This window comes from Rhineura floridana, chromosome 4 (genome assembly GCF_030035675.1).
Source record: "Rhineura floridana isolate rRhiFlo1 chromosome 4, rRhiFlo1.hap2, whole genome shotgun sequence".
In the NCBI taxonomy this organism is placed as follows: Eukaryota; Metazoa; Chordata; class Lepidosauria; order Squamata; family Rhineuridae; genus Rhineura; species Rhineura floridana.
In genome coordinates, this window is record NC_084483.1 from 132869063 (window position 1) to 132885621 (window position 16559).

General features: G+C 39.8%; 1 protein-coding gene across 1 annotated transcript in view; it reads right to left on the reverse strand.

Moving 5' to 3' along the window:
- Positions 1 to 16559, reverse strand: part of GALNT2 (polypeptide N-acetylgalactosaminyltransferase 2) — an 81350-nt gene that overhangs the window by 39697 nt on the left and 25094 nt on the right. The window contains exon 2 of the mRNA XM_061624475.1: positions 5232 to 5325. Within this exon, the coding sequence (XP_061480459.1) occupies positions 5232 to 5325 (94 nt within the window). The remainder of the gene's footprint in view (positions 1 to 5231; positions 5326 to 16559) is intronic.

Below are 16559 nucleotides of genomic sequence, written 5' to 3' on the forward strand. Positions count from 1 at the left end.
TAGGTGGCAGATGCAGAGGGGTGTTTGAGGACATGGCTGTGTGCACCCACATGTCCACACTCCCTTAAGCTAGCTTGCTGTCCTCAGGTGCAGTGGATACTGCTGCCATGTTCTCCTCAGGCAGCAAGGCTTTGGTCTGGCCCTTAACTGCAGAAGAACCAATCAGGACAATGGCGGGCTGAGGGAGAGGTTTAACCCTTTGCTCTTGCCCAATTAAAGTCCAAACATCCTCCAAGTTACACTGGCTCCAATGGCAATCTCCCTCAAGTGACAAACAGCAGCTTAAATGGGAAAGTGTGTGAATGTAAGGGTTAAGCTTTCTTTCCTCCTGCAGCAGTCCCAATCTTGCCCCTGTCCTGGCAGTGTTGCTATTGTTTAAAACCCAGTCACATTAAATGCAATCACTATGCATTTATTGCAATTATTATGCAGTCTGGTTGCCTCACCTCAAAAAGAATACTGTAGAGCTGGAAATTATATATATGGTATGTATATATAATAGCATGATGGACTAGATGGACCATTGGGCTGCTCCAACATGCTCTTAATGTAACATGTATTTTCATCCTTAAGAGGGTTCTGTACTACAGTATCTTTATTTACTATTGGTTTATCCACAAACCACCGAAGACGAAGCAGTATGATCTAGATCCAGCTAAGTCAGTTGATTTTGATGGGTCTAAATCTGCTTAAATCCAACTACTTTAGCCGTAAAAGTTAATGAACTGAATGCAAGTAAGCAGAGCAAAGCATGATGAACTACTTATACTAACTACGCAAGATCTCCCTCTCTCATTTTGAGAGGAGGAATGCATTCTCATAAAAAACATATAAGCATGAAAAGATATGAAACATGAGTAAGGCTAAACTGTCTACATTTCAGGCTCAGGAATGGCTTGTTAACAGATGCCCTTGAACTACTGAATTCATCAGGACCTCTTGGGATGCAAGTCATCCAGTTACACATAGCACTTAAAAATGCTCCAAATGTATAAAAGCTTGTGTTGTGCTGCAACTTTACTCTAAAAGGACAAATTTCCAGATCTTATGTCAACTCTACTATTCTAACATTCCAATAGAATAGGAAATTTCCTAACTTCTTAAGCAACTTTACAGCTCTTCTACACTTCAGTGTTTATACCTTGCTTTTCCTTCTCAAAAGGAAGCCCAAAGCACCTAACATATCAAATGCAATATTATAAAAAACAAAAACATTATTTAGCAATAAAAATACTACAAAAATTTTCTCAATTAAAAGAAATTCAACTCAATCCATAAAGGAAAAACAATTCAATTAAACAATATAAAGTTCATAAACATTTAAGCTCTTTGGATGCCTGGTCAATTTCTGAAATTCCTGCTGCCAGCTTGACAGAACACTTTTCAATCAGAAGGAATATTATACAGCCCTTTCCCTACAGCCAGGTTCGCCAGGTTCGGATCCAAGGACTATGCTTGCAACTTTCCAAATTTCAGAGCGGCTAGAATGTTTGAAGCAGCAGCTGCATCTAGAAAAGCACACACCCCAAAGCAGTGCCTGGTGCACAGCCCCCCAATCTGAAATTCCTCTACACCTCTGAATTATACTATGAGTGAATAATATTGAGACTGCTGATGCATAGAGGCTTGGCTGGTGAAGCAACAGTATATATCTAACCTGTCCTAGTAAAATGCCATTGATGCAAAAGAGAAGGGAGCGGCATGACCTGGAAGTTCCAATATTTTCCGTTAACAGTTATGCAATTGAAACCAGCACGTGTATTCATATTTGACATATGCCTGACAACATCAGATTCCTGGAAGAATCCCACCCAAAATAGGCTGTATCCTATGACAAGGCAAAAGAGGCTCAGCTTCTCCTTAAATACTAGATTAAACAGAAGCTACCATGGGACCTGAAAAAAAACACAGGTCCAAATCAGAGGAAGCTGTGGCCTGCATTTAATATTAGCCCTGATAATATTAGCAGTTACATGTAAATCTTGTGCATTCTGAAGAAGGCTGGTAACTCATTAAATATTCAACAAAAATGTATTAGTATTCCATAAAGCTTAGCTTTGGCTACATCCATGTTTACAAGTTATAGTACACTTCCTGACAGATCTGTTTTAAGGTAGTTCTGCTGCTAATGCAAACATTTAAGAATTTAGGTTCAAGAATTTAAGACTTACACCGTTAATACTACTGGTGAATTACTTCAGTAGTATATTAGGAAGCACCATAATAGCAAATTATGACATGAACTAAGTAATATGCCATTTTATCACACAATCAGGGAGAGCTGCATTTGTTTTCTAAGCATCTGCTGGACTGTCTTTTAAAGGTTATAGCAATCCAGATAAGCCCCATAGTATAAATTTGAAATACTCTGCTTAACAGTGACATTTCTTTGCCAAGACATTGCAAAACATACACGCTTCATCAGAAAAAATAAGTTCTACTTCCAGAGAACATCTTTTGAGTGCAATATAACATTTACATTTCACAGTAAAGTGTGATTTAGGGAGCATTTATCCTTTTGCAGTCTCTGAGCAAATTACTTAGAAGCACTTCTATCAACAGAAAGTTTTATTCTGGAGACCTCCAAAGAAGCCGAGGTCCTCTACTGAATCCAGTGCAATTGTAAACCTAAAAAATGCCTATTAACCTGATTTCCCAGGTCATTAGATAATTTTTTTTAACTGAAAAATTAACACCAGCAGGCAAAAAAGTGGTCTGGAAAATAAATGTCATTTACTCAAATGTTTCTTATGTATGTAATACATGTAAGGACAGTTTATATAAAACCAACTGCAATAAAATAAACTCTCTCATCAATGCTAACATAGCAACATGATCTGTTGTTCCAGCTTGGATTTGGAGTCGTTCCACAACTGCTATGGATGTGAGCTCAGCAAGAATGAGAATGTAATTACGGCTTTAATACAACAGGGAGCTACACGGAGTCACATTGCTTCAGGCACAGAGCATCTAGTTAACTGTGCCTAGGGAGACTCAAACCTGTGATTCATCCCTGAATTCAGGCTGACACATTTAAAAAGAATTTGGGACAGTTTTTGCTAGCTGCTGTTTATGGCAGCAAAGCGACATTATAAACTCCTGCGAGAAAAGGAGGCGTATTTGTTCATTTTGAAGAGCATGCTACTGGGGAAAGGTGAGAAAGAGATAATGAAGTGTTTTAGGACCATGTATTAACTCTGGGTTGTATTCAACTGTGCCCCTCCCCTGATGGGATGGAGCCTTCCATGACCAGAACAAGTACAATGTTTGTTAATCCCCCTTTCCCTCTGCAGTACTCTGTGCCCCAAAATCTGCTTGAGAGAGCCAGGAGACATTTGGAACAAGATGGGAGGTAGCATAAGGGGGAGGGATGCAAGAGAAAGGGGGAATCTGCAAACGTCACCTCCTCCCACTCTACTGACTGAAGCATCTACTGGATTATCTAGCTTTCCATCAGCAGAAAAACCCAACTGGATGTAACTCTCCCCCACATAATTTCTACTATTGCGCTTTGCTTCCATCAAGTCCTTCCCTATATTTCGGATCTAGAACATGGGTCAAAGCAGCCTGTCTCAGGTTAGACATCAACAGAAAACAGATTCAGAACAGAAGGAAGAAAAGCTATAGGCCACAATAAGGTAACCAATACAAAGAAGTACTGATTAAATTCTTTATCATGAGGATATAAATGGAATAGCCAATGCTGGGAAAGTAGTCAAACAGGAGATATTAGTTTTAAAGGCTGCTTGGGTTTATTTAACCTTTGTTAGTCCCAGCCTTGGTTTTATGAATATTGTCACTGCAAAATTAATAGAAAGATTAAAGGATATTAATTATTACTTTTTTAAAAAGGTCAATTGCAAGCCTTTAATTACAAAATGTGTGGTCACAAATTGTTGGTACAATTTAAAAATGATAGTAACACATGTGGGCTGGGACAAATTAATTCACAAGAGGCAAGTTCAGGTTTTTATCTCCTGCATAAGCCGACACTGCTTAATTCAGTGAGCTATAACCCTCAATACTTTATTAACATCAATGAGGACATCAAGTTTTGCAGGATTCAGAAAGTTCTGCTTTGAGTTTTGAAACTTAGCAAGTCTATTTCAAACTTAATGGCTTGCAGTAGCCAATATTCTTTTTCTACTGTTTTGTGATCTTAAAGGATCAAGTCAGTACACAGAACTCTCAATAGACAAAAAGCCACACAGGCTGGATGTTCCAGTTCGTCCACAGCGGGGACAAAAGGGCACAATGGTCAACACTTGGAGACCAATTTACATGCCAAAATGATCCTCTGAGAGACTTCATCACCAAGATTGTAGTAGTAAGAGTAGCAAGCATGTATGTTTTCCATCAAAGATTCTTCATTCTTTTACAAACCCTTTGTTAGCTGCAAAGTGTCATTCTAACAGCTTGATAGCCTGCAAAAGTACCTGGTGGACCTGCAGCTACCAGGGTATTCAGGAATTAGTCTCTGGGGGTAGACCATCTTAATCTGTCCACCGCCCCTGCAGGGGAGGACCGGAGGCTTAACTCTAAACTTGTTGTTCAATGGTCCAGCCTGCTGTTATGGATCTTGCCTCCCTGGGTGGGAAATGGGAGGGGAGTGGGATGTTATAAGATCTTCTCTCTCCCACCAGGTTCTAGTTGTTACAGTGTGGGGTTGGTGAATATTTTGTCTGCTGGCTGCACTCAGAAAACTTGTTTCTGCCCTAGGGCGAGACCTTACTGATGAAGCCTGTCCGCCCCTGGGGATTGCTTGTTTATTTTTTTGCTGTAGGGTTGATTGGTGTTCTTGGCATATAACTAGTATGACAGATTCATATTTTGTGATTTATACTGTTTTGATTCATTTACAGTACTTTTTGTATCTTTGCTGTATATTTCTGTATTAAATGATGTTGTACTTTGCTAATACTTTATTGTTGTTCTGGGCTACTTTGAGTTCAGCTTGGTTGTTGGAAGCATGACATACAATTATTAAATCAAATTTAAAAACCCCAAATCTTAAACATGTCTACTATAGAGTTCATGAGGCTTACTCCCAAGAGAACATAGGATTAGACTCTCTAGTTTTTTACATTTTGTTGTTCAGTTGTATACATGATGCCTTATCAAAACTTTCCTTTCTCCTTCTTCATACTCATACTGAGCATATTTTCTATTGTTGCTATTAGATGCTGATTTTCATTACCAGCCTATACCCTAAAAGAAAGAAATATTAATACCTGGAGGTAAGGTCTCGATGCTTTGTGACTTTTCATCTCCATGATTACTGTGCTGATCTTTCTTTTTTAATGCATTAATATTATTTGGGTCATCCTGGGGAGGAAAAAAAACAGATTTGTTACTAAATTCACACTTGACAAAGTTTTCCGAGGAGAGAAATAACTACTTTTACTTCTTGGAAACACTAAAATGTTAATACAAACTAAAGTGACAACCTCAATTAACAAGAAGTATTACTGAGCAATGAAACATACATTCACTGATTTCAGGCATTCATTGTATGTGGAGTAAGCAGGTATCTACAGGCATACCCCACTTTAGCATACACAACGGGACCGGAGCGTGTATGTAAAGTGAAAATGTACTTAAAGTGAAGCAATTATCGATGCATGTACTGCACTGCAATCGCCACTAGATGGCAGTGGCGTCATGCCATTAAGTGTCCATAATTGTGAAGCGCGCGTACGTTAAGAGGGGTATGGTGGCGTATGGAGCATGTACGTTATAGCGAGGCGACGTTAAGTGAAGCAACGTTAAACGGGGTATGCCTGTATTGTTGATGCTACCATAAAAGGTTCTTACAACCCCACCCCACTGCTCAATCATTAGAAAACAATGTAAAGTATCCAGTGACATTGCAACATGTAGCTATACAACTAATGTACTGTGGCTGGTCCAAAATCATTAAATATCCAATAGTCGGAAATCTGCCTGCCATGCAATATGTTAAAATATATGCTGGGTAATCAGACCACATTATCAGAACCAACCACCACAAGAACTGGGAAATGCCACATATCTAGAGCAAGTTATTTCTACCACCTGTCTACATTTTAGTAGGTTCTGTTGCAACGTTCTCCTCCATGTGGAAGTTAATCAATGATATATTAACTTTTCTGATCAAGCATCTGTTTCTTATTCTGTTGTTGTTGTGTGCCTTCAAGTCAACTACGACTTATCGCAACCCTATGAATCAGCGACCTCCAACAGCATCTGTCATGAACCACCCTGTTCAGATCTTGTAAGTTCAGGTCTGTGGCTTCCTTGATGAAATCAATCCATCTCTTGTTTGGCCTTCCTCTTTTTCTACTCCCTTCTGTTTTTCCCACCGTTATTGTCTTTTCTAATGAATCGTGTCTTCTCATTATGTGTCCAAAGTAGGATAACCTCAGGTTCATCACTTTAGCTTCTAGTGATAGTTCTAGTTTAATTTGTTCTAACACCCAATTATTTGTCTTTTTCGCAGTCCATGGTATGTGCAAAGCTCTCCAATACCACATTTCAAATGAGCTGATTTTTCTCCTATCCACTTTTTTCACTGTCCAACTTTCACATCCATACACAGAGATTGGGAATACCATGGTCTGAATGATCCTGACTTTAGTGTTCAGTGATACATCTTTGCATTTGAGGACCTTTTCTAGTTCTCTCACAGCTGCCCTCCCCAGTCCTAGCCGCCTTCTGATTTCTTGACTATTGTCTCCATTTTGGTTAATGCCTGTGCCAAGGTATTGATAATCCTTGACAAGTTCAATGTCCTCATTGTCAACTTTAAAGTTACATAAATCTTCTTTGTCATTACTTTAGTCTTTTCGACGTTCAGCTGTAGTCCTACTTTTGTGCTTTCCTCTTTAACTTTCATCAGCATTCGTTTCAAATCATTACTGGTTTCTGCTAGTTTCTTATTCTGTACACTATGAAAATTTGAAAGTATTCTGTGAATCACTCCTTCCTCCTACCAGGGATGAAATAAACAGTTTTAAGAATTGAGAAATTTCAAGATGCAGGGTTTGTAACATGGGCTTGTTTCTGTATCATAGTAGTTTGATTTGCTACAGAAGAGATTACGCAATTAGCCATAGAATAGCTTAGTGTTAAAATGTTAACAGACAAAATCATTTCTGTGTTCTCCCAGAACCAAGCACTAGGTCCTCACCACCAGAAATTTCCCCTCTAAGTCACTGCTTTATGGCAACGCAGTCAGCTGCCACTACAACAGACTGGTGCAGGATGATTAGATTTGAATGTTCTTCCTAATCTTGATTATTCTCCCAGGTTCTTATTTACTCTGTTCTACCTTCCTACAGAATTCAGTTATTAACCAAATAAAAATAAATCTGAGCCCTCTTCAGGCATTGGCTAAGAACATGTGAACAGCTCTTATGCATGAGAAGGTTAGTGCACACACTCACAGGGACCAACACAAGATTGGTATGCCTCTGGAGTAACCCTGGTCAGCCCTCTTCAGACTTCCACATTACAAATAATATTGCCTACACAGAACTAACGCGGCCACTACTTTGGCTTGCTGATGGTCCCTTTCTCCCCTATAGTATTTCCCTCGAGATATTTGAGTGGAGAAAGCAGCCAAGCAGAGGACAATGTCCATTACCATGACTCAGTGGTCTCTGTTATTTATTTATTTATTTATTTATTTGTTTGTTTATTTATTTATTTATTTATTTATTCAATTTATATACCGCCCCATAGCCGAAGCTCTCTGGGCGGTTCACAACAAGTAAAACATCTGATATACAATTAAAACCACATATCAAGCAATTTAAACATACATTACTAATATCAAAAAGATTAAAAACATGTATACACATACAAATGCATATTAAATATTAAAAAGCTGAAATACTAAAAATACTAAGATGCTAAAAAGCTAAAAGCTGAAACTAAAATGCCTGGGAGAAGAGGAAGGTTTTTACCTGGCGCCGAAAAGATAGTAATGTTGGTGCCAGGCATACCTCATCAGGAAGAATATTCCATAGTTTGGGGGCCACCACTGAGAAGGCCCTTTTTCTTGTTATCACCTTCCGGGCTTCTCTCTTAGTAGGCACCCAGAGGAGGGCCTTCGATGTGGAGCGGAGTGTACGGGTAGGTTCGTATCGGGAGAGACGTTCCATCAGATATTGTGGCCCCGTGCCGTGCAAGGCTTTATAGGTTAAAACCAACACCTTGAATCAAGCCCGGAAACATATAGGCAACCAGTGCAAGCGGGCCAGAATCGGTGTTATATGTTCGGACCGCCTGGTCCCAGTTATCAGTCTGGCCGCTGCATTCTGCACGAGCTGTAGTTTCCGAACTGTCTTCAAGGGCAGCCCCACGTAGAGTGCATTGCAGTAGTCTAATTTAGAGGTTACCAGAGCATGAACAACTGAAGCAAGGTTTTTCCTGTCCAGCCGAAGTTGATAAAAAGCACTCCGTGCCACCGAGGCTACCTGTTAGCTAGAGATATCTTCAGGGATCTTACAGAGTTAGGGATACCAAGCTGAAAAAAGAATTTTCAATGGCAATCAAGAAAGGGGCAACAATTTGTTTATTTGTTTTTAAAAGAATGTGCTCTCATCTTTGAGAGATATGTCAATTAGTGCACTAGAGCCACAAACAACTGAAGCCAAATAATTCTCAATTTATTTTATTTGCCCAGTAATCTAATGCTTTCAGTAACTGAAATCTTTGGGACAGAAAAAAAACCACCTGGTGATCTGGGTTCCTAAAAACTGAAGTTGATTTTAATCTAAACGTAGGATGTTCAAAGAGCAAGAAGATTTTATTATCATTAAGTTTCTTATATAAAAAGTCAAAGTAGTACTTCAGTGTCCTGGAGTGGGGAGAAGAGAATGAAAACAGAGTAAGAATCTACTAGTGACAGTAAATCTTCCCAGCTGATGGGTATGAACACTAGCCTTATAAAACTAACTCAGCACGTAAGGAAAAAGATGGGTCGGATATGGTTCCAAACAGCCAGCACTTTGGAAGAATCTCAAGTTGAGATATAATCTAGAAAATATGGAATCATATAAAAACCTTTTGAATGGCTAGCAAAAGTTTAGTGAACTGTAAAATACATCAGTACTTAACTATTGTCACTCTTTCCTGACCCAACATTATGTTTTGGAGTTTAATGCAGAAAGGTTTTCAACTGAAGGTTAAAAAATTCACTCTATGATTGTATCTAAAATGAGAGTTATCCCATATCTGAGCAACTATAACAGAGAGCTGGCCGGATGCTAGGTTTCCTTGGCTGAATTTTTCCAGACTGCATGGAATATCAATTTATACTTTTAAGACTGACTTTTGTAAAATAATGTATTCCAAGCTGTTACCATTATTCTGCATAATGTCTAGCATTTTGGTTTTAGAAAAAATATTCCTAATGGATTATTAAAATGGACAATGCATGACGTTTGGAGGCATTAGACAGCAAGTTATTTGCACAACAAAACCATTCACCAAAAAAAGTTATTTAATAAAATCCAAGCATACAATTCAAGTTCAAGTGAACAAGTTTCTACACCCACAATTTAAGGGCCAAATAGCATATTTCAGTCACTAACATGCTCCCCTTCCCCAGACCTAGCAAAAAGGAGAGGTTAAGTTGCAATCTATTCATCAATTTTGTTTCTGGAAGGCGAGAGTTCCCTCTGTGCGCTTTAGGAAACATTAAAATGAACTCTGCCCAGAAAGGACACAATGAAGAGAGCTCCAAAAGAAATCTAAGAAAGAAAACAAACCAAGCACTATGAAATGATCCAAGCAAATTAACAGAAAAACCAGGTGGGTAAGAGAAGGAGCTATTCTATTCGACTAACGCTCCATAAAAGACACGATATACACCCCACAACTGCTAGAAGCAAATCTTGCACTTGCATACTTCCCTTGATACTGTGGGAGAGTAAGCCCAACTGTAGAGAGCAGCACGTTTTTGTAATCCACATAGAGGACCACCTCTTCCTATATGTACCAACCTGGACCCTGCACTCAGTATCAGAGGCCCTTCTTCATGTACCCCCTCGGAAGGAGGTGTGGAGAGTGGCAACTGAAGAACGGGCCTTCTCAGTGGTGGTCCCCCATTTGTGGAATGCTCTCCCTAGGGAGGTAACACCTGGCATCATCATTATTCGTCTTTAGGAACCAGGCAAAAAACATTTCTCTTCTCCCAGACGTTTGCTTCTTAACTTTGCAAAGCTTTTGGAGGGCTTCTGTTGTGTAGCATTCCTAATAAGGGTTGTTCCATCACCTTATTGAGAATTCCAAAGTGTCAGTACCACAACACTGAAGGTCCGCTTCCTATGTAGTGTGGAACTGACCTCCTGATAAGATGGTATCTACAGGACGCCCTCACCTGCAGAGCACAGTGAACGACCAGGTATCCTGGTCCCAAGCTGCATATGGCTTTGTACACCAAAACCAGAACCTTGACCTTGGCCCAGTAGCTAATGGGCAGCCAGTGCAATTTTCAGCACTGTGGTTAGCGATACCCTGCTCCAGTGACCAGTCACACTGCCACATTTTGCACCAGCTGCAGCTTCCAGACCAACCTCAAAGGCAGCCCCACATAGAGTGCATTACAGGAATCCAAGCTGGAGGTTACCAATGCATCGACAACAGTGGTCAGGCCCTGGAAATAGGATTGGAACAACTGTAGAACAGTGCCACCAATACCCAACTTAGTGAGAGGCTCAGAAGGATACCATGATCAATGGTATCAAATGTCGCTGAGAGATCAACTAAGAACAACAGGGTTGTACTCCCCCGTTCGTGTCCCGATAAAGGCCATCCATAAGGGTGACCTAGGCTGATTCAGTCCCATAACCAGGCCTGAACCCAGATTGGAATGGGTCAAGATCTGTTTCATCCAAGAATGTCTGCAACTGCTGCGCCACAATGCTCTCAATCACCTTCTCTAAAAAAAAACTAGACACTGCCCTGGTTCACACAACACAGTAAGCTAAAATGTACCTTACTGGACTGTGCAAACATGCCAGCTTCCAGAAAAGAGCTTACACCTGCTTTGCCCCTCCCTGACTTTGTTAGCTCAGGTCAGTGTGACACAGTAGATAAACCATAGTCTGGCTTAGGATGTTGTCCAAACCTGGGCTCACAGTTAAACTCTCTCCTCCTTAACCTCAAGCTGTACCCAAGAACAAACCTTGGCTACAGCTTGTGGTTAAAAAGGAGAGAGTTTAACCATGAGCCTGGACTCCAAAGAGACACTAAGCTGAATCTTGGCTTAGCTGCCACACCATGTTGAACTAAAAGGGACAGGGAGGATCAAAGCAGTCCCCCACAAAGAAGCCCACATTTTTTGTGGCAAGCTATGGTTTCCTGCACCCTCTAGGATGCACACCTTAATGTGTTGAGGGGGTTTGAGAGTGCTGAAGAAGCTGAAAGCAATGCCGTCAGGAGTCTAGACAAAGAGGCTAGACTCCTAGCAGGGACACCCAAGGCAGAATGGTCAAAGCTGAGACACCAGACTAAGATGCATCCAAACTCAGAGGAAGGCAATGGTAAACCACCTCTGAATACCTCTTACCACGAAAACCCTATGAACAGAGTATCCCAAATGCAACACGAGATAGTGCTAGAAGATGAGACCCCCAGGTCAGAAGGCACTCACCGAGCTACTGGGGAAGAACAAAGGACAAGTACAAGTAACGCTGTGACTAATGACGTAGCTGGGTCAAAGCTGAAAGGAAGCCCAGAGGCTGATGTACACAGATGCGAAAGGAGAGTCTGGAGCTGTATGACGCACACAATAGGAACATGGAATATGAGAAGCATGAACCAGGGAAAGTCAGAAATTGTCAAGCAAGAAATGGAATGTATCAACATTACAATTGCTGAGCAGGCCTTAGCCAGCTGGGGAGGACTAACCTCAGAGGAAGACAATGGTAAAACCCCTCTGAATGCTGCTTACCATGAAATCCCTATTTATAGAGTAGACATAAGTCAGGATCGACTTGAAGGCAGTCCATTTCCACTTGGCATGAGAGAATTAAAATGGATGGGAATGGCACGTTTTCAATCAGGCAACTACAAAATATTTTATGCAGAAAATGAGAAATTAAGAAGAAACGGGGTTGCTTTAATAGTGAGAAATAATGTAGCAAAAACAATTAAGAGCTATAATGCAAGGTCTGAGTGAGTTATATCAATGAGATTTAACAGGAAACCTATTAACATAACCATCATCCAACTCTATGCTGCAATGGCAAATGCAGAAGAAGAGGAATTGGAGATATTTTATGAGGAAGTACAAGAAGAAATTGATCGCACATCAAAACAAGATGTGCTGATAATCATGGGGGACTGGAATGCAAAAATAGGGAACAGAGAAGAAATAGGAATTGTAAGAAAACGGGGCTAGGAGATAGAAATGAAGCAGGAAAACAACTTATTGAATTCTGTGAAGCCAATAATTTGTTTCTCGCAAACACATTTTTGAACAACCGAAAAGAGGACTGTACAGGTGGACATCACCAAATGGTCAATATAGGAATCAAATTGGTTATATAATTGGTAGCAGAAGATGGAGAAGTTCCATACTTTCTGCAAAAACAAGACCAGGAGCAGACTGTGGCACAGATCATGAACTGGTCATATCAAAAATCAGAGTAAAGCTAAAGAAGACCAACAAAGCAATCATAATGCTAAAATACAATTTAAATAACATCCCAGAAGAATGTAAGATCAAATAAGGAACAGATTTGAGGCTTTAAACTTAGTTGACAGAGAACCAGAAGAACTATGGACTGAAGTCAGGGACATTATCAGGGAGGAATGCAAAAAGACAATACCTCTTGTTAAAAAGAGAGAAAGACCTCAATGGATGACTGAAAAAACTCTTAAAATGGTTAAAGAGAGAAGGAAAGCAAAAGCAAAAGGAGATAGAAACACGGTCAGAACCCTAAATGCAACTATACAACAATTAGTATGTAGGGACAAAGAAAACTATTACAATAGTTACTGTATAGAAATAGAAAAGGACAACAAAATGGGAAGTACAAGAGCCCTATTCCAAAAGATTAGAGAAATGAAAGGGAAATTTAAACCACGAGTAGGGATGTTGAATAATCAACAGGGGAACACACTGACTGACCGAAATGAAATAAAAGGAAGATGGAAGCAATACACTGAAGAACTGTATAAAAGAGATGCAAAGATGACAGATTCATTCATGGAGGAAACATATGATGAAGAACCAGAAATTTTAGACTGTGAGGTGAACGCTACTCAAAATACTCGGAAGAAACAAATCACCAGGAACAGATGGCATACCAATAGAGTTGCTACAAGTTACTGAGACTGAATCTGTCCAAATTTTGACAAGAATTTGTCAAGAAATATGGAAAACTAAACAATGGCCCACAGATTGGAAGCATTCAATATATATCCCAATTCCAAAGAAAGGGCATCCCAGGGAATGCAGTAATAATCAAACTATTGCCTTAATATCCCATGCAAGTAATGCTCAAGATTCTACAACAAAGGCTCTTACCACATATGGAGCGAGAAATGTCAGATGTCCAAGCTAGATTTAGAAAGGGAAAAGGGACCAGAGATCATATTGTAAACATACACTGGATAATGGAACGGACCAAGGAATTCCAGAAGGAAATCACCCTGTGCTTTATAGATTAGATTGTGTAGATCATGGAAAACTAAGGAATGCTTTAAAAGAAACAGAGGTGCCACAGCATCTGACTGTCCTGATGCGCAACCTATACTGTGGACAAGAGGCTTCTGTAAGGACAGAATATGGAGAAACCAATTGGTTCCCCATCTGAAAGGGTGTGAGACAGGGGTGTATTTTTATCATCCTATTTATTTAATCTATATGCAGAACATATCATACGGAAAGCGAGAATGGACCAAGATGAAGGAAGTGTGAAAATTGGAGGGAGAAATATCAACAATTTAAGATATGCAGACAATACCATACTCTTAGCAGAAACCAGTAATGATTTGAAATGATGCTGATGAAAGTTAAAGAGGAAAGCACAAAAGCAGGACTACAGCTGAACTTCAAGAAGACTAAAGTAATGACAAAGAAGATTTATGTAACTTTAAAGTTGACAATGAGGACATTGAACTTGTCAAGGATTATCAATACCTTGGCACAGGCATTAACCAAAATGGAGACAGAAGAAGGCTAGGACTGGGGAGGGCAGCTATGAGAGAACTAGAAAAGGTCCTCAAATGTAAATATGTATCACTGAACACTAAAGTCAGGATCATTCAGACCATGGTATTCCCGATCTCTACGTATGGATGTGAAAGTTGGACAGTGAAAAAGGTGGATAGGAGAAAAATCAACTCATTTGAAATGTGGTGTTGGAGAGCTTTGCGCATACCATGGACTGCAAAAAAAACCAAATAATTGGGTGTTAGAACAAATTAATAATAATAATAATAATAATAATTTAATTTGTGGGTCGCCTATCTGGCCAATGGCCACTCTAGGCGACGTACAATTTAACAACAATACATTACATCATAATAAAATACATCATAAAATACAATATAACAATAAAACAATAAAACAGTTCCAGTACAGAGTAGTAGGCTATTCGTCGTAAAAATTTAACCCTCCCCGTAAGTCCCAAAGGCCTGTCTGAAGAGCCAGATCTTCAAAGCTTGGCGGAATACATTCAGGGAAGGGGCATGTCGAAGGTCATACGGGAGGGAGTTCCATAGAGTGGGGGCCGCCACTGAAAATGCCCTCTCTCTTGTCTCCGCCAACCTAGCTGTTTTAGTTGGCGGGATTGAGAGAAGGTCCTGTGTGGCTGATCTTGTTGGGCGGCATGGTTGGTGGCGCTGGAGGCGCTCCATCAGATAAACTGGGCCGAGACCGTATAGGGATTTAAAGGTTAATACCAACACCTTGAATTGGGCCCGGAAAATAACTGGAAGCCAGTGTAGGTCGAACAACACTAGAACAACAAATTAAACTAGAACTATCACTAGAAGCTAAAATGATGAACCTGAGATTATCATACTTTGGACACATAATGAGAAGACACGATTCATTAGAAAAGACAATAATGCTGGGAAAAACAGAAGGGAGTAGAAAATGAGGAAGGCCAAACAAGATCAAGGAAGCCACAGACCTGAACTTACAAGATCTGAACAGGGTGGTTCACTACAGATGCTATTAGAGGTCGCTGATTCATAGGGTCGTCATAAGTCGTAATAGACTTGAAGGCACATAACAACAACAAGGCTTCCTGAGTGTTAGGTGCAAACATGGTCACTACCTGTAGGATAGAATCAACCCAAGTCACCAAGCTATCACTTCAATAAGATTCAGCAACCTAATGTAAAATGTGATGCAATCTTGTGAAAGTCGTGAATAGTCCAGTGTTCGTACAAGCATCGGTATTCTATCAGCATACCCCGTCAAGTCTTTCTTCAGTCAGTTCTTTCTTCTAAAGCCAAGTAGTTTTCAAATAAACACCCTGTAAATATACATGCAGTGCCACCGAAACAGAAGTCAAAGGTTATATCTTAGGATCCATAAAGATTCTCAGCTGAATGACCTTATGTTTTATAATGATGGGAAAAGACAAAAAGAAAGTATTCAGTGAGTTAGGGTATCTGTGAAATTTAGTGTTCCTGAAAATCACTACAAAAACAGTAGCTCAGTTATTGATTAAAGAATGGAAGAACAACTAAAAACTAAAACATCACATGCTAGCATAGGAGGAAAACAAATGTCCTGCATATCTAACAAACACCACTCTGAACGTCTAAATAAAGACAAACATACTGAAAAACTGAAACCAATGTGGACAAATTTAAAAGCTATTTTACCTTCTCTAACCTGCTATAAAATAATGAAAACCTATGTTGCATGTTTACTTCATAAAAGGTTCCTAGTAGAAAGGGGGAGGGGAAACAGTAGAAAATAAGGAAGAGGAAAATTGTAGACAACTTGTTTAAGTCACTGGCAGGATGTTGTTGCAACATAAGCCTCCAAATGTCTATGCTGAATAGATATGATTTTGCTATCTGAAGGTTTGTCTCTGCTATAAAAAAACAGTGGGTCAGATTCACAGATTCTGTGAAGAGAACTCCATTTACAGAAGGACTAGGAAGGCAGTTTTCCCTAGTTTCCACTTCCCCCAGCTTCATCTCACCCCCCAAAATCTGCTCTGGGGGGTTGGAAGGTCCAGAACCATAACACTAGCCCTTCGGCAGGTTGAAATGCTTCTCAAGTTCCAAAGCACTGTTTATACTAGGCTAACATGCCATTAATTAACTTTCTGGAAAATTCAGAATGTATTGTTTAACGCAGACACAAGAACAGACTGGGATGAGTTGGAAGAGAAAAGTGAGACACAAGCTAACAGCTAAGTTTTCCACTTATCCTGAAATAGCCATCTGTCTGTGTTCTCTCATGTCCACTTTCCATTTGTAAATATATGCAATTTCTTTGCATGACAGTGTTTGAGCACTTAACACATTCAGTTCAAGAGCAAATTCATATTAATAGAGTATAATCATTGTATGCCATGGTTAGAAGATGGCCATTT